The 21080-nt window shown below is 47.3% G+C and overlaps 1 protein-coding gene across 6 annotated transcripts in view; it reads right to left on the reverse strand.

Moving 5' to 3' along the window:
* The window catches only part of Traf3ip1 (TRAF3 interacting protein 1), a 48801-nt gene that overhangs the window by 19260 nt on the left and 8461 nt on the right, over positions 1 to 21080 (reverse strand). For 2 of the 6 annotated variants that reach the window (XM_046456935.2, XM_046456931.2), the window contains 8 exons: positions 20996 to 21067; positions 19882 to 19957; positions 11132 to 11194; positions 10102 to 10122; positions 8689 to 8773; positions 8241 to 8324; positions 6947 to 7070; positions 6703 to 6739 (listed from right to left, as the gene is read on the reverse strand). In XM_046456935.2, coding sequence (XP_046312891.1) covers positions 6703 to 6739; positions 6947 to 7070; positions 8241 to 8324; positions 8689 to 8773; positions 10102 to 10122; positions 11132 to 11194; positions 19882 to 19957; positions 20996 to 21067 — 562 coding nt within the window. Of the gene's footprint in view, positions 1 to 6702; positions 6740 to 6946; positions 7071 to 8240; positions 8325 to 8688; positions 8774 to 10101; positions 10123 to 11131; positions 11234 to 15829; positions 15926 to 19881; positions 19958 to 20995; positions 21068 to 21080 lie in introns of all 6 variants that reach the window. The other 4 variants (XM_058583298.1, XM_046456933.2, XM_046456932.2 and 1 more) reach the window with 4 other exon arrangements.

Here is a 21080-nt window from a genome sequence, read left to right on the forward strand (position 1 = left end):
TTTTTTCTCTCTTGTCCTTTTCCTTCTATTTTTTTTAATGTAGTTTACTGTTGATTTTACTTCCTTATAATCTGACTTTTTCAGCATATGATCACCCCCTTTCTTCTCCTCAGTTAATGGAGAGGCAGAGATCATTCGCCCCACTGTATACTATCTCCAAGAAACACACCTCACAAGCGGAGGCAGCAACAGACTCTTAGGTGGAAGGGTGGAAGATGCCCCTCCATGTCGATGGAGACTGACGGCGAGGTGGAGCCACGCTCGTGTCCCAGTCAAAGCAGATCCCAAGCCCAAATCAGGAGGAACAAAGAAGGTCTTCACTGCTCATAAAGGGAACAATCCAGCAAGAAGATATAATAATTGTAAATACTTATGTTCTGGTTGCTGGGGTCCAACATTTTATAAAACAAAAATTACTAGGTATAAAAGGACTAACCCCGATCCAGAATTAGTGGGAATTTCAATATGCCTCTCTAACTAATAGGTCACCCACACAGAAAAGCAACAAGAACACATCAGATTTAAACCTTATTTTATAGATAAGTTGAACTTAACAGACATCTACATAACATGTCATCCCATGACAACTGCTCCAAAATTGATCATATATTAGGCCCTAAAGCAAGTCTTAGCTAATATAAAAAAGGAAAGAAATCATATCTTGTATTTTTTCAAAAAATAATGAATGAAATTAGAAATCAACAAAAAAACTACAAAGACTATACATACTTTGAACACTACACTCTTGAATGATGAGTGGGTCACTGAAGAAATTAAGGGGGAAATTTAAAAATACCTAGAATCAAACAAAGATGGAAACACATCAGAGCACCATCTCTGGATGCACAAGGCAGCACTAAGTGGGAAGTTCATAGCTACGAGTACTTCCATGTAAAAACAGAAATCTCAGACACCTACTGATACATCCACATGTCTTAGAAAAACACAAACAAACCGACCCTAGTTGTCTGGAAAGAAATAAGGGTTAGAGTTATTATCAACTAAAAGAATACCAAGAATCGATGAACTGGCATAAATTGAAAAAATAAACAAGGTTAATAAACCTCTAGCCAAATTAACCAAGTCAGAGAAAACCCAAATTAATCACATTAGATGAAAATGGAAGAATTACAACACACACAACTGAAATTCAGAGAATCTTTAGGAGATAGATATTTTGAAAACATACATGCCAATAAATTGAAAAGGCTAGAAGAAATGGACAAATTTCTAAACACATATGCCCCTACCAAAACTGAACCAAGAAGAGAGAGAAAACCTAAGAGACCAACTATAAGAACTGAGGTTGGAACAGTAATAAAAAGCCTCCCAACAAAGAAGAATTCAGGAACTGGCTGATTCACAGTTGAATTTTATCAGAGCATTAAAGAAGAATTAATGCCAATACTCCTCAGATTATTCCACGAAGTTGAAACTCATTCCGACTTCCAAACTCATTCTAGAAGCCTGTACCTCCTTGATAGCAAAAACAGATAAAGATACTTCAAGAAAAGAAAACTACAGACCAATATCATTGATGGAACGTAGACACAAAAATCCTCAATAAAATATTAGCAGCAAATCAAATTCAACTACACACTAAAAAAGATTATTTACCTTGATCCAGTTGGTTTCATTCCAGTGATACAAGGGTGGTAACACACGGAAACCAATAAGTGAATTAAACCAGATAAGTAGAAGCAAGGACAAAAATCATCTCAAAAGATGCAGAAAAGGCCTTAGGCAAAATCCAACACCTTTCATGATAAAAACCCTGAAGAGATTAGGGATAGAAGGCACTCACCTCAATATCAAAAGATATCTGTCTACCTATCTCAGGTCCAAAGATAACATCATACTGAATGGGTAAAAACAGAAAAATGTTTCCACTAAGACCAGGAACAAGACACGATGTTCATTCTCAGCACTCCCATCAAAACAATACTTGAAATTTTAGCCAGAGAAATTGAGCAAGAGAAAGAAATACAGATAGGAAAGGAAAAAGTCAAACTTTCCGTATTTGCAAATGATATGATCCTATACTTTGAAGATCGTAAAAGTCCTTCCAGAAAACTTTTAGAGCTGATAAATTTAATAAAGTAACAGGATACAAAATCAACATACAAAAATCAATATTCTACACACAAATAATGAATTCACTGAGAGAGAAGTCAGGAAATAATCCCATTCACCATTCATTTCACAAAATGAAATACTTGAAAATAAACCTAACCAAGGAGGTGCAAGCTCTCTACAATGAAAATCATAGAACCCTAAAAAAGAAACTGAAGAAGCCTCTCAAAGATGGAAAGATCTCCCATGTTCATGGATAGGCAGAATTAACATTGTTAAAACAGCCATATTTCCAAAAGTGATCTACAGAGTCAATGCAATCCCATCAAAACACCCATGATGTACTCACTAGAACTAGAAAAAGCAATCCTAAAATTCACACGGAAGATCAAAGACCAGAAGAGACACAGCAAAAAGAGCAAAGCTGGCGGCATCCCAATACCCAATTTTAGTAATACCTAAAACAGCACAGAACTGGCATAAAACCAGACACGCAGACCCATGGAACAGGACAGAAGACAGTCCTCTCACTCTGCATAAAGGTGCCAAAACATTTCAGTGAAATGCTCTTCAACACATGGTGCTGGGAAGACTGGACAGCCACCTCTCACTCTTATAAAAGTAAACACAATGTGGATCAAAGACCTAACTGTAAGATCAGAAATATTTCAAATATTAAGAGAAAAAAATAGAGGAAACATTTCAACACATAATCACAGGCAAAGACTTCCTGAAGAAGACCTCTATAGTTCAGGAAATACAGAGAATTGATAAACTGGATGGCATCAAATTAAAAGCTTCAATATCGAGGTTCCTTGAAAAGCTACAAACAGATGGGTCCTATGATCCAGCTGTAGCACTCCTTGGTAATTGTCCAACAGAATTCAGGTCAGCTTATCTTAGAGATACATGCATACCTGTGTTCACTGCAGCATGATTCACAATAGCCACATTATGGAATCAGCCTAGTTGCTGTCAACAGATAAATGAACAGAGAAAATGTGCAGGTATGTGTACATATTACATATACACACAGTGGAATCTTATTCAGCCATAAAGACGAATGAAATTATGTCATTTGCAGGAATATAGACGAAACTAGAAAACATAATTTTGAACAAAACAAATCAGACTCATAGAAAAAAGTATTAGATCTTTTCTTTCAAATGTAGAAGAAGTAAAAAACAAGAAAACAGGGGGATTCCCTGAAATTAGAAGGGAGACCAGTGGGAGAGAGAAGGCGACCAGAAGGAGGGAGGGAGGTGGGTGGGGAGGTACTAGGGAGGGAAACTGATCAATCGCGTTTTCATCAATGCCCAGTAAAATGTGCCATTCTGTATGATTAATATACACTCAAAACAATGCTAATAATGTAAGATGAAGATATTAAGGGAACTAAGTGGGTAGTACACAGGAATTTTCTGTAATATCTTTGCAACTTTTTTGTTGATCTAAAATGATTCCAAATAAAAGGTTAAATAAGAAAGAGTGACAGGGGCTGGGGATCAGAGGCAGAGCCCTCGCCTAGCACATGTGAGGCACTGGGTTTGATCCTCAGCACCACATGAAAATAAAGACATTGTGTCCATAACTACAAAAAAATTTTTAAATAAAAATAAAAACCCTGTTTCCTACAGGGTGAGGGAGAATATTGGGTAAAAGAGACAGGGGTCCAAGCCCCACACCTTTAAATAAATATACCTGGTTTGGGACACTTGGCCTTAAAGCTATGTGAAAATTCTATGTGAAGAGAAAAACAAAATTATGAATATTAATGCAAAACAGTGAAAGAAAAATAAGAATGTCAAATTAGTAAGTATATGCTCATTATTTCCTAACTTTAAAACAGTTATGAATCTGCTCTCATACTTCCCTAATGGGATATACCTTAAGAACAAAAAGAGAGAAATTCCCAACTTGCTGTGCGTGCACACTGTGGGAGCACGCACACTGTGGGAGCACGCACACTGTGGGAGCACGCACGGCTGGTGCTGCTGGCAGCCGTGATTTGGGGCAGCAAATGGAAGAGGTGCCTGAGCAAAATCAAAGCTCACAGGCAGAACCTTCAGTCCTAAAGCTCAACTGGAAGCATCGGCAGGAACTCAGGATGTATTTTCTTATGCAGAACTGTAAGTCCCTCCTTTGTGCAAGGAAAACACCCAGAACCCAGGACTACGCCAGAAGCAGCAAGCAGCCAGCCAGGCTCTTAGAGAAGGAGCAGCTGCAGGGGAAACACAGGCGGCCTGAACACCTCGTCGCAGCCAAAGAAGTGTGAAGTCACTGGGCTGTGCTGAAAGGCCTCCAGAAGACAGCCCGTCCAGGCTGGCCCGCCTCTTCTGTGGGGGCGGCAGCTCTGGGTAAGCAAAGCCAGGGATGGGGACGGAGGCGGAAGGGCCATCGTCACTGCCCTGCACCCCAGTGAGAAACAGCCATGGCTGCACGACCAGCAGGGCCCCAGGCAGACACGGCAGAGGTCTAAGACCACCCACGACACTCTTACCAAACAGCCTGAATCCACTGGGTCTTCTAGGACAGGTGTCAGGGCACAAAGGGGAAGAACGTGGCAAAACACACCACAGTGGCCCAGCCAACAACGCTGAATGGTGTCACACTCTAGAGGACAGCCAGGCCAGCTGCACCACCACACGCGTGTCCGGGGAGGGCTGCAGGCTTGGAGCAGGCGACTGCAGTGCAGGGCGTGATCTGCACCCTGACTCCAACCAACCAACCAGAAAAAAGCCGGGTACTTGGCGACATCAAGGGATCCCTGTTAAGTTCTTCTGTATATGATAATGGGAATTTGTTCATTTGTTTTTTTAAAGAGTCTTCAACTTCTCAAGATACATACACAACATATGTACAGAGGAAACGCCTTCTCTGGATCTGAAAACAGCCGGGAGCAGGTCACGGCAGGCTGAGCCGGTGGCAGCTGAGCGGGTGGGCACAGGGCCTATGCTATGACTACTCCTCCCACTTGTCTAAGGGTCTGACATGAGGAGGAGCGTGCTTGGGAGGAGAACAAGACTGCTTCAGAGCCGCAGGCGTGGAGGGACCTTCGGCTCCAACCCCACAGGTAAGAGAACTGACAAGAAAAGGTCACTGGCACAGAAGCCGCAGCTCCTCCAGCTCCACCTCCTGGGGTGGACCGCCAGCCAGCTGTGCCCTAACGTAGCCGAGCAGACCCCCAGCCAGCGCCCCCCACACAACGGCCACTCACGGCTGACCCTTCCAAAGCGCACACAGAGGGGGTGCTCACATGTGCACACCAACACACCAACGGAGGGGTGCATACACGCATGCACAAACATGCGAACACATACGTGTGGACATGCCAACACACAAGAAGGAACAGACACAAACACACCAACAAACAGGAAACACACATACACAGAAACACACCAACAAAGAGAGGGGGTGCATGCATGTACAATGGAACACACCAAGGTGGGGTACACGTGCATACAGGCAAATACACTGACACACAGAGGGGAAGCATATGTGTACATGGGAACACAACAGCCCACAGGGGCACAAGACCATACATACAAACACACCAACACACAGGGAGCATGTTAATATGAACATGCCAACACAGAGAGAGGAGAACACTCACACACACCAATATGCCAAAAGAGGGGGCACACAATGTGCAAGAAAACACTAAAAGGGGGCACGCCCACATACACGCCAAAACAAACAGCACATGCATACATGAGAACACACAAAACACAGGTATGCACACACATACACATCAACATATCAACACGTGTCGGACAGGTGCATGCGAGCACACAAAAAGAAGGGAACATGCACACAAACATGTCAAAACACAGGGGCACACAGTACATGTGAACACGCCAACACACGGGTTGCACACACACTTACTCTAACACAGGCAGGGAGTACCATCCTATACACAAAATCACCAACACACATGGGACACAGGCACATACACTCAAGCATTCCTATACACAGAGCTGCACACATGAAACATGTAAATACACCAACATGCAAGGGGTGCATGAACGTACATAACAAACCAACAGGGTGGACACGCACAGGTGGTAACGTGCCAACACACTGGGCACACACCTGTACACATGAACACATCACCACAGAGGGGGCCACACATGAAAAACCATCACACACAGAGGGTGCACACCCAAACATGCCAACACACACAGGGTGGCCCATACACCTACCCGTGAAAATACCAACACATGGGGGCACACCCATGTAAACAGGAACATAAACACCCATGGGGCACATGCGTACATGCAAAAATCACAAGAGAACACGTGGATGTCCAAACACACCAAAACACAGTAGGGTACATGCATGACACAGGTATAAGCCAACACATTCACAGGGGAGTGCCAACACACGGAGCACATACATGTACACATGAACAGGACTACACACTTACAGGCACACGTGCCTGGGAACACTGTAACCACCTGAGGTACACGTTCAGGTCCATGCCAACACAAACGGGGCACACGCACGTATGTGCAAATGTGCCAATAGACAGAACACCTACATGCAAACACACCGACACCGGGCCCCTGGCTCGCACACTCTGATGTGTCACACAGCAGGGGCACACTTGCGCCCAGCATCGGGACTCACCGTGCTTCTCGCTGTCCTCCAGCTCCAGCGCAGGCACCTAAGCAAGAAAGGAACCAAGAAAAAAGAAGATGCAGGCAGCCGAATTCTCAGAATGACACTTGTGAACTCAAAAAAGGAAGGATCAAACTAAAGAAAGTAGAAAAGTAACCAAAAAAATCGGAAAATTCTGTCTACGTAAGTCTAAAAGCTGGAGCACTGACGTGATGTTTGTGTGTAGTTACTAGAAACACCTTTGTGAACTGACCGTCTCAATTTCGGACATTTCGGAGATCTGAGGGGCAGCCTCCACCACAAACTGATCATCGTCTTCATTGTCTGAATTCTGTGAATCTATAATCACATTTGAGACGGTTTTACCACTCCCTGTCCTAAATAAGAAGACACAAGATCACATCAGCAATGGCCCATCAGTCCCAGGTTTTCCCCAGCCCTGTGCAAGAGGTCACCTAAGAGGAGGTTCACCACCACCCCCCGCCCCAGGGCCTGGCCGCATGGGCACGCCTCCCCCCACGCCCCCTCCCTGCTGCCCAGAGCTCCTGGCCACAGCCAGCCTCCCTCTACCCGCAAAGACCCGTGGCTTCTGCCTCCCCCATGTGTGCCCTACCCAGGCTGCAGCCTCTGCCCTCTGCCTGGAAGGCCTGTTCTCCAGGCACGAACCTCAGGCAGGGGTGGCATGGGCAGCCCCAAGGCCACAGCTGCCCCAGACCTCCCCTCTGCACAAAGCAGCTCCTCAGCGCCCCTCCTGTGGCACCCCGGCCCTGCTTGCCCGTGTCCCCGCCATGGCCTGTATCCCTGCCCAGCACCCACTACACCCTTCCTGTCCACCCAAGTCCTGCCCTTGTTACGAGTCGGCCAACATCCCGCAGCCTGGCCCACCACCTGGACCTCCCAGGTGACCACCCGCTCTCACCCAGGTTCCCTCTGCGGAGGCCCTGGTCGCCTGCAGCTGGGCCATCAGCCCCTGACTTCAGCCCTCCCCAGGTGACCTGGCCAGCATGCTCCAGAGCATCCAGCTGCCACCACTCCAGAGGATGTGCATGCGCATTCTCGCACACACACCATCCTCCGCTGCTCTCACAGAGAAGCGCCTGGAAACAGGTCTCCATGTGCTGTCTCCTCGCCCTGCCTGGGTTCCACCTGAAACCCACCCTGACGGAGCCTGCCTGTGGTCTCTGCAGGACTTACGACTTCTGGACAACTGTGTGGCCTTTGGCAATTAAGCCTTGAACCCCTTCCACCCTATTTCACCCTCACTGTTTTCACGCTCAAGTCTTCCATCTAGAGACCACAGACTCGTAGCCCAACATGTCTCCTGAACCTCAAGAAGTGACCACACGCAGACATGTGTCTCTCCTCCTCATCACCTGCCACGCACACTGCTCTGCGGCCTGAGGCAAGGGCCCAGCCTCGCTTTTCTCTTCCACTGCTCACCTGCCCATCTCTTGGTCCAGCCCCAAGGCCCGTCCAACCCACAACACACAGACAGTGGAGCGGATAGCCAACCTGTGCAACGGGGCCACCCAGCCAACTCGTCTTACCTGTCCATCGTCAAGGTCTCCACGCCCTCTTGCCGTTTGACCCGGGGAGGCGCCGGTCTAGCACTGCCAGGTCGAGGTATTCTTCTAAACCCACCCAAACAATGGAAAATCAAAAGGACACAAAACGATGAACATTTCACACTGGACAAAAGAAAACTCAGACTCAGGGCAAGGCTAATTCCCATTCCACCTCAACATGCTAGTCAGGAGAGTGACAACACCCATTCACGTGACCCAGCTACCGACAGTCAGTACTCAGCCCATCTCCCAAAACCCACTCTGTACTACGTGCAGTTACACAGCTCAGGAACAGAAAAACCACAGAAGCGGTGTAGGCTGCCTTCAATGCACACGATTCCACCTACTTCAGCTCAAGCACTGAGGAGCCGGCAGGGCGCCACAGCAGGCCCCTAGCTGGCACTCCTCTCAGGCAGCAGAAAGCACACACCTGACACTGGAGGACAGCTCGCTGGGGGCTTCTGGATTCTCGCACACCTCGGATTTATCTTGGCCAGTAGCGCCAGTGTCTCCTTCTAAACAGGTACAATCCAGCCAGCAATTCAGAGAAAGAAACACAAAGAACAAGTGATATTTAATTCAAGATTAATTAAAATATATTTAATTCGAATATAAATATTAATTCAAACATAAGTATTTGAAAAAGCAGCAAACAATTCCAAGTATAAATGAACTATTTTCTCATCCATCATTTTAATGAAGATAAGACAGACATGATATCTAAATTTAGAGAAGATTTGGGGAAATGATGTACTGAAACTCCGGAACAAACTGGTTCAGCTACTCAAGAAATAAAACTCAAAATATAGGTACAATTTAACATAAAGGAAATACAAACTAAGAAAAGCAATGGCCAGGCGTAGATGTACATCTGTCCAGATGCACACCCCGTCAACAGGATGGCTCGGTGACTAAGTCCATCATGTTACCATCATATGCTAGGCCCTTGTGTGCGAAACCACATTATCATGTTAACGTATGATGAATAACAGCACTTCAATAGCTTAGTAATCATGTCTACACTCAAGGGGTCCCAGAGGAGATTAAGTTACAAGCAATGGAATTACCAGGGCTTTTTATTTTTACCCTCAGCTTTTCCTTTATTTTTAAATTTTCTACAGTATTTTTATAAACTGAATAAGTTTTCTTCACATTAGTTAAAAAAGATTGAATCAGCAAGTTACAAGCCAAACTACTAAGACAAATTTACTCCATTATTGAAAGAAATTTACACTTTAAAAAGTAGTAAAAACATCAAAATCTGAAAATTGGGAATGTACAATATACTCTGAGGAAAGAAACATCCTGAAATGTATTCTTTTCAGGTGACTCACACACGTGGATTCCCACACGCCCATCACACCTTCAGTGGGTGCTGCAGTTGGGACCTGGACGCTCCCCCAGGCCCACGTGTTGAGGACATGCACAGTTGGGCATTGGTGAAAACTCCGAGGACCTCCCATCACTGGGGACATGTCCTTGAAGGGGACCCTGGTCCCCTCTTTTTGCTCCTCAGCCAAGAGGTGAGCAGCTTTGACCCCCCCATGAGTTCCTGCTATAACATGCTATCTTGTAACAGGCCCAAAGCAACAAGGCCAATTGATCTTGGACTGACATCTCCGACACCATGATCCAAAGTAAACCTTTTCTCTCCATAAGTTGATTATCATCTTAGGTATTCGTCAGCGTAATAGAAAGTTGACAAACAAAATTGATAAAAATTGTTAAGATATATTTCCTCAAAATAAATTACTTTCACTAGTGCAGTGTGTAAAGCAGATTTGAAATGTTTTTTACCCACACACAGACACAATACACCAAGTATACTTAAAGCCATTCTCACCTGCATCACTGATGGAGTCACCTAAAAAAAAAAAAAAAGCACAAGAAAAAATTAATTTTCGTGTTAGTCAACCTCAATGCATCAAGTGGCCTGAACAGAATCGGAGGAGACACGTCCTGAGTTTGGACATCTATTGGGAAAGAGGCCATTTCCTGGCAGCCCTTCCTAGTGCCCCGGCTGCCGCCTCCTGCTATTTTCGACTGTGAATCATAAAATGCACTCCCATGAAAGCCAGAAGCAGGGATGTGAAGAGTGTATCACAGACAGAAACGAGGTAAAGCCCTACAGCCAGGAGGCCCTGGGAAGTGCCATCAGACAGCTCAGGTGGGTGCCAAGACGCTACACAGAACCAGGTGAGCTCGGCCATGCACCAGCTCCCTGAGGCCATCTCCCAGCCACACTCCTGCACTGCCCCAGGGTCCCTTCTCGAGTGCTATGCCTGGGGACACATGTGGCCCAAGCAGTCACAGGCAAGCAGCAGTGCCACAGGGCAGGGCAGGAGTGGATTCAAAGCTGAGATGAATCATCTTTTCATGACACTTTTTAAATACACGAACACACACGTATGGAAGGGCCGACACCAGGTGCATTTCCACGCTGGCCCGGACATCAGGTGGGGCAGAGTGACCAGCAATCATCCGCACCCAACCTCTAGCCAGGCCCAGTCCCACCCAGGCACGCAGAGTGCAAGCGCTCCCCGGACACCCGGGTCCACCTGCCCCTGGACTTCCCGTGAACACTACAGCCTGAGAGCCCTCGAAGGGGTAGCTCTGGGCAGGGCAGCGAGCTCGGAGAGCAGCAGGATTTCTATTTGGGGACCATCTATGGCAGCCCCAGAGTCATGAATGCTGCCACTTGCCCTCACACAGGATGCCGCCTGTTACCAGCAGTGGCCTCTGTCACTCATGGGAAAAGCCCCAGGGGAAACCCCAGGCCCAGCTGCACCCATGGGAGCAGGCATAGTGCCCGGCAATGGCTGACCCTGGGGCAGTCTCCTCCCACCAGCAAGGTGCACACAGGCCGTTCTTGCCTTTCTGCTTTACTGCTGGGTCGGGCTCAACGCTCTCACGCCACAGAGTAGTGGAGTTATCATCTGAAACAATAGTTGAGTTAGTAATGGTTTCTTTGGTTCCTGACATAAAACAGTTTAAAATCGGTCACTCAGACTGTACCCTGAAGGGCTGGTGATCAGTGGCATCCTGAGCCCTCTGGGTTAGGGCTAACCAGAGCTCACACGCCCACCTTTCCCCATGCTGCAAGTTGACCAAACTGACAAAGGCAGCTTTGAAAACACATCTAGAATGTTCCTCCTGCACTGTGGCTCTGGGATTGGGCACCAGACTGTGAGCAGGCCCCTCCCAGCCCACTGACCCAGGAGGGACTCTTGGGCCTCCCTGGGCAAAGCAGCCCGCATCCACCTCCACTTCTAGAACCACTCGGACCCACAGAACCACTTGGTTCTGCTGGCTCCCACCATAGTCAGGCCCAGGAGCCGGCTGTTCCAGGAAAGAAGGAGGAAAAGAAAGGTATCCTGACACATGTACTATCCTAGACATACTGAGAATCACAAAACAGGGGTCTCATCACTGTGCTCTGAAGTCTTGAAAATAGAAAAGAAATTGAATAGCTGAGAAATAAAATAAAATATTTCCCTATTAAAAACAAAAAGGGCACAGGAGGTGCTGGAGGAAGAGGTTTTGAATTATGGCAGGACCCAGAGCTGAAAAACTGACCCATGGTCCAAGACACACCACTGTCTAAATAAAGATGAAACTGGAAAAACATCCCCCAAACCCAATCCTAGATGTCTTAAAACCATTTAAAGAAATAGCTTACATCAGAATCAACCCGTCATTAACTAGCAAATAACTGCTTTATTTAGGTAATAGAATTACATTAAATTGATGATATTTTTAAAATATTTTTTTTTTTAGTTGTAGATAGACCCAATATCTTCACTTTATTTATTTGTATGTGGTATTAAGGATCGAACCCAGTGTCTCACTCAAGCTAGGCAAGTGCCGTACCACTGAGCCACCACCCCAGCCACATGACATACAGTTTTGTAAGGAAATCTCTGTAAAAATTATGTTGATTTAAACAGTCTAACAGCTAATTACTTATGATGTTTCCTAAAGGGTAGCCAAAGAATGAATATAAAATATTAAGATCTAAAAATAAATATGTTTGGCAGTTGTAGATTTGTCAATTTTAGAATGAAGCACTCTAATAAACGTAAGTTGTCATATTTTAGTTAAAAGTGTCAAAGATGTTCTATTTATTTACTTATTTATTTGCAGTACTGGGGATTAAGCTCAGGGGCACTCTACCCCTGAGTCACACACACTCAACACTTCATTTTTTTACGTTGAGACAGGCCCTCACTAAGTTGCTGAGGCTGGCCTTGAACATGCGACCCTCCTGCCACAGCTCCCCAAGTTGCTGAGGTGTGTACAACTGGGCGCAGCAAAGATTCTCTGAATTCTATAGAACCCAGGATCGTAGAAGGTAGATGCAAATGCACTGTCTTCTGTCTGGAGTTCAAGGGGATGAATTTATCTTTTCCAAGTTCTAGTGAACTTAAACAAGCTTTACTAAACCCCAAGTTCCCACAAACACAAAGGACATACAAATAGGCTACATACTCACTAAAAACACTAGAATCAATTTTTACTCACAAAGGGCAAATCAACCAGTTTATTGAATAATACTTTTAAAAGACTAAAATAATGCACTTATTAAGAAATCAAAGTTACTCTGCAGGGTGAAACAATCATTGCCTCAGCACAATCTGCTATCTGGAACTATCTGGTAAGCAAGAAATCCCACAGGGAAGGACGGGGCCTTGGCACCAGACTTCCCAAGTTCAGACCCTGGGGCTGTCACTGGACACAGACCTGAGTTGCAGTCCATCAGGTCCTGCGACCGAAACCAGCCGCTGGATGGCTGCCCACAGAGCCGCTGCAGGCAGTCCCGACAGTCCGCCTTCTACAGCGGCCTCACAGACTGCAGCCTCCTCGATTTGCTACTAAATGTCCTCACAGAACCAGGGATTTTTAAACATGAAAACCATTTCGGAACAAAAATGGTTACTATTGGGAAATAATGATTCTTTCAGTGAGGTAAGAATTCTGTGGCTATGTAGACTACCTCATTTTATTTTTTGAGCTGCATGCTGAAGTATTTTAAAATATATTATTAGGATGTTGCAATATGCCTTGAAATCATTCATAAAAATACAGAGCTAAAGTGAAGCATAATGTTGGAACCACTCAGCCTGGGTGAGTGCCTGAGTGTGAATTGCACTATTCTTTCTGCTTTCTTGTATTTTTCATGATAAAAAAACTGGGGATATAGGTCAGTGATACAGCGCTCGCCTAGCATGCATGTGCGAGGCCTTGTGTTCAATCCTCAGCACCACATAAAAATATATAAACTAAATAAAGGTGTTGTATCCAACTACATCTAAAAAATAAATATATTTTTTAAAACAAACTTAAACCATGCAACAAAAAGGAAAGAGGGCAGGAAGACCACGAGTTCAAAGCCAGCCTCAGCAAAAGCGAGGCGCTAAGCAACTCAGTGAGACCCTGTCTCTAAATAAAGTACAAAATAGGGCTGGGAGTGTGGCTCAGTGGTCCAGTGCCCCTGAGTTCAATTCCTGGTACCAAAAAAAAAAAAAAAAAAAAAAGGAAATGAGAGAAACTAAGCAAAAGAAAGGTACAGTTTACATTCCAGAGAACTTGGAATTGTCATAGGTTAAGAAAAGGCACAGCCTATAGCTGGCATTACAACATGGAGAGCAGGAAGAAACCATTCACACTTTAAAAAGGAACAGTTGAGTGCCTTTTTGAACTCTTCACCCAAAATGCAAAATGCTAAAAACAAGACCCACAAGTTCTCTTCGGACAACCTGAGGCAGCAGGGTCAGCGGGCCCCAGCACAGGCCCAGCGTCTCGGCGTCTGAGCTGCATCAGCTGCCTGCACCTGTTTTTCCCTTTTTGGCCCTGGGGATTGAACCCAGCGTGCTCTGACATCCCCCACCCCACTGTTGTTTGTTTGGTTTCTTTTTTGAGAAAAGGTGTCACTAAGTTGCCCAGATTGGCCTTGAACTTGCAATCCTCCTAACTCAGCCTCCTGAGTTGCAGGGATTACAGTGTGGCCAGCACTCTGGCCAACACAGCCGCTTTCCTTTCCTCTGAAGTACTTAGGAATGAGAGGTAACAGCCCAGGGCAGGGAGCCTGGGAACCATGCTCAGCGCCAGAAACAACTGCTTGCAGCCTCTGAGTTCCAGGAGTTCCCAACAGCACCCACAGAGCAGCAGGGTGACTGTGAAGGCACCCCAGCCCAAAGAGAAGGGTTGGGGAGGAAAAAGAGGGACCAGGGTCTCTCCCAGCCCCGGGGGCACATGTGAGCAGGGCTATGCTCCCCGCTGGACAACCAAGCTTCATTCTCACCCACAAAACACCCCACTGAGAAACAAGGTTTGCAGTGTGCACCTCTTCACGCCCCAGGTTACACTATTTTCACACTTGTAGATAAAATCCATGAAATGCTCAATACACGCCTGGTGGACAACTTCAACCTGTGTTAAAGTCCACAAGCTCTGATACAGCCTGATCAGGGGCTGTCTGTTCAGCTAGTGACCTGTCACACAGCACACCTGTCACTCAGCTGCTGTCCAGACACCAGCCCGCTCAAACTCAAGGCGGGCATTTGTACAACCATCTGCGATGAGCACACTGTGGTTCGGAGGACCCATCTGTGCATGTGCTCCAGGCCAGGAGGTAGTGAGTGGGAAAGGTGTGAACGTGGTGTCCCCAGCTACACTGACACAGGTCACTCCATGGCCTACCAATTGCCATTCCTCCAAGCCTTCACCACTGCCCTTACCCTCTCCTGCAGCACAGGACACCTGGCCAGCTCCCCCACAGGAGCCTGGAGAAGAAAAAAGGTCCCTTAAAAATAAGATCCAATACAAGATGGGGCTGAACTGTGACGCACATGTGCACAGTGGAGTAAGACCCAGCACGGCCTCCGGGCTTCCGCACCACGCCCGCCACACCAAGGCATCAGCCACTCACAGCACCCCTCCCAGCGAGGGAAGTCCTCAAAGACACCATGCAGAGAAGGCCCCTCGCCATTCTAGCCACATTTCCAGAGTCTTAAAAATGCAGATGGAAACAAAAACTTCTATCTTCTCCTAGAAGAAATCTACACTATTTTTTTTCTTGAATACAACTCAAAAATTCTAATATTTCTGAAGAATTTGGTCTCGGGACACAGAAGACTGGTGGGACTGATATTTCATTGAGGGCTGCCCACCCACGCGCAGCGGCACACCATCAGTGCTGGCTGTGAACGGGCGAGTGCAGTGTGTTGCAGACGTGCTGCCTAAAATCTTTATTGTGGAGAAATTCTAGCAGCACAGTAGGCTAAAGATTAAAAAAAAATTCCAATAGCAAAATTAAGAATGCACTTTGACATAAAAAAAATAGAAGTTAAACATAAAAATACATGTAAAGATTAACTTAAAGCTGTCACAATGGAGCAAAATTAAAGAAAATAAAACATCAAGTCATTTCTGATCTTCAGCACAATGTTAAAAAAATCTGACAAACACTGGAGTGGTAAGAATAATACAAAAAAACTTAGAACTACACCAAGATGTCGCAACTGTACATCAAGGTGTAGAGGAACTTAAACTAGAGAATACCTTTTTCTTACCTATTTCTGAAGCTGTAGTTTCCTGATCTGGTTCGTCATTTAATCCAGACGTTATGGGGTCTAAACTTTTACCTGAAATATTATCCTCCTTCCTTCCTGACATAAAATAGTTAACAACAGATTAACATATTACAAAGCTTTCAGTATCTGTTTGCTTTAGTTGGGATTTATAGGGGTCTGGGTCAAGGCCACCAAAACACCACCATGTCCTCTCAGTGGTCCACTCTCAGCCTCCACTTGGTTCCCATAGACTGGACAGAAGCCCCCTCCCCTCCATGAGATGCCCTCCCCACATCCAGGACAGCCTCTCCTAACAGCAGCCCTGTCCTCTGCCCCCTGCCCTGGAGTCCCGTCCCCCGCAGAGCTCAACACACCCTGTTCCCCCAAAGCCACAGCTGTAAACATCGTCATGGCCAGAACCTCAGGTGTGTCACCTCCAACCTCTGCGACTCTCCCTGATCACAGGTCACACATCCCACCGTCTACAAAGACCTCCGCGTGCGCAGTCAGACCTGTGTTCTGGTACAGCCGCCCACACAGCAGCCTGCCATTTCAGCAAGCGGCACTGCGCAGGTGCCCAGAACCCCCCAAAGCGGTCTTCTCTCGGATTCCTCTCATTGAAACAAGTGGCACCCCGTCCATCGGCACAGCCGTCGTCCTCTCTCCTGCCCCTCACACCCTGAACCCCACTGCTGTCGCCACCGACACCTGGTCCAAGCCACCACACTCCCCATCCAGTCGCCACGAGCTCCTCGCTGTCCCAGGCCTCCACTCCTGCCCTCCAATCTTACAAGGAGGCCCTTTAAAACACACACCCTAACTCTGTCCTCTGTCTGTCCTGCTCAAAGCCCTCCGGGTCTTCCAGCCACCAGCCACCTGTAGACACAGGGCAGAGGCCCCAGGCCCCTGCTGGGGCAGCCCCTCCCCCAACACTGCCCCTCCTTCCTCTCCAGCTCCACGGCTGGGCTTCCTGCCCTGCATGCAGCAAGTCCAGCAGCTCAGGTCTCTGCTCAGGATCCCTGGACACCTGCAGGTCCTCCTCCCCAGCGAGTCACCTGTCCAGATGTCCCCAGAGGCCCTCCCTGCCGTCCCTTCCTCCTGCTTCTCCTGGCTTTCTTTTTCACTAAAAATCCTCATCACTAATCAACATGAATACAGGCACCCTCTCGGCTCCTCATGAGTATAAATGTCTTCCAAATAAAGAAAGGAAGGCTGCACTGGACAATTTCAGTCCCAGGCAGACTTAGGGTAGCACACCCTTGGCTGCGGAGAACAGCCCTGTGGCCCAGGAGCAGCTGTCCTCCTGCCCTCCTCCACTCTGACCAGGCCCACGTGACCCTCTGAGGCTCCCCTGCTCTGTGATGGCGCTGAGGCAGAGAATCAGGTAGCGAACAACTGCCCCCGGCGGACACGCGCTCTCAGTCCCACTATGGCTTAGTCTTACCGAGCTGTTTCCCAGCATGCTCCTTCTTAGCTTTACTGTAGGAAGAGTTACGTTCTTTTTCTGGGGAAAGACTGTGTTCACTGGTTCTAGAGTCCCTTCTTCCTGACATGAAATTGCACAACGAAAACATGTATTACACTTAACTTGTAATGCTGAATAGTTACCAAATGAATGAAACCAAACACACTAATTCCAAGTTATACTTCCTTTAGAACACACTCCTCATGAGTTAGCAAAAATTATCCTACTCTTCTGTGGACTAGCCTTGGGTTCTAGGCTAGTACGGCTGTCCACATTCATCCTATGAACATGTGCCATACTCTAGTAGATGCAGGGCACAGAGGTCCCATGCCTTGAGCACCCCCGGGTCCAGATGTTTGTCCAGATACCAACCCACCCAAGCAAGGCCAAAGGTTTGGGCCGAGCACCAGCTCTGCTGGGGCAGACTTGGGCCAGGTCAGTGCCTGGCCAGCCAGCAGCAAAAATAGGAGCCCCTGAACTGCTGACCGCTGAGAAGCTCACTGCCGTCAAGGGTGCAGTCTCCAATAGAAAACTCTTGAAGAGCACCCAGAAAGAAAGAGCCCACGGCAGAAGGCGGCCGTACACACAGACGAAGGAAAACCCTGCGTGTCAGAGATGGAGATGCCTCAGCTGTGAGCTCGGGAAACCCGAAGAAGCAACCAAGATCCCTTGGATCAGGATGAGCAGCAAGGCTAGAGTTCAGATGGTGAGAGCAGTCAGTGAAACCAACAAGCCACTAACAACCAGGGGGAAGACAGCATCTCCAAACACGAAAACAGACAACGACTGAGCCACCACCTGGACAGACCCTGCAGACTGCAGCTGGAGGCAGCCACCCTCTGAGAAGTGGCTGCTCCCTTTGCAGGGGGCTCTTGAGTCATGTGGCAATTTTAAAATTCATCTGAACAGATAAGCAAGTAAAATGGCTTAAAACTTTTCTGAAAAGAACACTGACAAGAAACAGTAGTGAAACAGAGACCAGTGAAAGTGGAAAGCGAACAAGATCCCAGACCTTGACGGGTGCAACTAAGCCATCAGGCAGAAAGGCACCCTTAATTAGCAAGTGATCCTGGCACAGCAGGCAAAGAATTCTAAAAAAATAAGTCAGCGCCTTGGCATACGCAGGAATGAAAGTAAGAGATGAATACAAAGACTCAATATTAAAATGTATGCTAAAACACAAATCTTCAAGTCACAAATCTTTACACAAATTACCAAAAGCTTCAAGCACATAAAATTAAGCACTCAGGCAAATCCAAAACCAAACTGAACATAATTAGTACAAATGAAGCGCAAAAATATAAAAAACACACTTACTTAAAAATTGGCTGAGGTCCTTAACATACAAAGAGTTCACACAAAATAACAAGAACTCTTGCATCTCCAGACAGTCAATGAGGAATCAGGAAAGAACAGACAAATCCAAGACCCCAGTCAAAACTAGGGACACACATGAAAAAATGCAATCTCACTAGGAATTAAACTTCCCAATTTTTTGTCTATCAAAATCAGAAAGCCTTGGGGCTGGGGCTGGGGCTGAGCAGTAGCGCACTTGCCTGGCATGTGTGAGGCACTGGGTTCGATTCCTAGCAGCACGTATAAATAAATAAAATAATATCTATCAATAACTAAAAATATATTTAAAAAAAAAATCAGAAAGCCTTGCCAGGAGCAGTGGCACACACCTGTAATCTCAATGGCTTGGGAGGCTGAGACAAGAGGACTGCAAGTTCAAAGCCAGCCTCAGGAAAAGCAAAGCGCTAAGCAACTCAGTGAGACCTTGTCTCTAAATAAAATACAAAACAGGGCTGGGATGTGGCTCAGTGGTCGAGTGCCAGTACCCACCAAAAAAATCAGCCTTTAAAACACTGGAGGGTGGGCAGAGGGCACCTATAGAGGAGCCCCGGGCCAGCGCTCACTCCTCTGGGCTGGGACAGGGCACCACCAAGAGGACGTCCCTAGAGCATCACTGACTGACTGTTGGGAAGGGACAGATCTTATGTAAGTTCACTTCTGGATAATTCCAACTACCACGCTGTCCCACACTAACCTACAGGATTCGGGAAAGCGTGGTGTTTCAGAAACCACTACTGCTTTTCAGAGCCTCCAGCAAGAGCGGCTCTGGCCAGCGCAGCCCTGAATTCCCTGCCTCTCTGGTCCTACTGCTGGTGTGTCACAGTAACGTTCCATTTTCAGCCAAATCCCAGGCCAGACCTGTGAGCGTAGCTTTCTGCATGAGTCCAGTGCTCACTCCTGCTATTTTTAACCACAGGCACATATGTCATCTGCCTGCGTGCTCTTCATGCCCAATGGGAAAGACAAGAACCCTGCAACCCGACGACCAACACACACTCTGGAAAACGAAAATCCAATCACCCCCTTTAAGTTCCAGCATAGATCTGCAGCAAAAGGGGCGGCTTTGCCCTGAGTGGTGTGAGTTCACACAAGTGTGTACACATGCGTTCCCCCCACTGTTTGTTCCCAGGCACGGCAGACCTGTGACCAGCCACGAGTCTGCTACCAAAGAATGGGACGAAGGCAACAGAGCTCAGACCCACATCTGCAGCCACAGTCAGCTCGGCAGTACCTTCCTCTGAAGTTTTGGATCTTCGTTTTGATGTTTTTGATGTCAATGACCGGGACGCTGTCGTGGAAAACTCAGCCTTAGAGAGAAGAAAAGACAAAAATCAATGGAAGCTTCACACAGCAATACCACCAGACTCATTGTTCAAGCTCTGCCCAAGGAAACCAAGTATGAAAACAGCAGCAGCACAGGCTTTAGGGGACTTGCCACATGGTGCAGTTACATGCTCGGGACCTGAGAAGGAGTCCAGACCTCTTCCAGCCTCCACACAGGCTTCTCTGTGCAGCCCCAGGCAGCTCAGCAATCTGCTAAGGGCGCTCAAGAAACACTGCCTGTCACACGTGCTTAATGCCGGTCACAGTTGTCAGAGGACTGCAAGGCCCAATGCCCTGGAGGGCACTTGCTCACACTGAGATGCCAGTGGGACGAATGTGGGACCAGTGTGGGACCACCTCTGGATGTGCAGTCCGCCACTGAGACACTGCCATGTGACACACGACTGTACTGAACTACTTAAATGCATCTGTATGCCACTCTGAAAGTAAAACCTCTCACCTTGTGTTTCTAGAGAACACAGTGGGAGAAGGCAGCACACCCCCCCGCCCGCCCTTGACATGATTCCACTCTCACGCCCTCTCCCCAGAGCAGCCCCGGTGGCCCCCAGCCCTCATGCGGCTGACTCCATGTCCCTACTGTCAGACAATTATGGAAGTCAGCTAAGCTCTCAAGGGTCCCTTCTGCCAACCTCTACAGCATGGCCTCACGGGGACGACAGGCCACGAGCGGACCTCAGCCACAGGAAACACTGTGGGGTCCCAAGAGTTGCCAGGCCGAGCTGAGCGAGCGCCTCAGCGGGCCCTCCCTTCCCCACCAGCCCCCAACTCAGTCCTCTTCCCGACTCACCCCGAGTGCCCCTGTCACCACCTCCCCTCAGCACCACACATCACACTCACCAAAGGTGCAGGCCCAGAAACCACCCGACATGTGCCAGGAGGTATGCCACGCCACCATTCCTGAGACAGCCTTTCCCCAGCCACAGCCCCACTGGTCCAGGGAGGACACACATCCACGACCCAACTCCAGTTCACAGCTCTGGAAACTGCTGTTTAAACTCTACCTCTGTTTCCGCCTTGGAGTCTTTAAAGGATCCATCTGAAAACTTCTTAGATATCTCCCCTGAACTTGCTGACTGTAAAAAAAAA

Source organism: Marmota monax, unplaced genomic scaffold (assembly GCF_021218885.2).
Source record: "Marmota monax isolate L192 unplaced genomic scaffold, Marmota_monax_Labrador192_F-V1.1 WCK01_AAM20220418_F8-fsc00230, whole genome shotgun sequence".
NCBI classification, from domain to species: Eukaryota; Metazoa; Chordata; class Mammalia; order Rodentia; family Sciuridae; genus Marmota; species Marmota monax.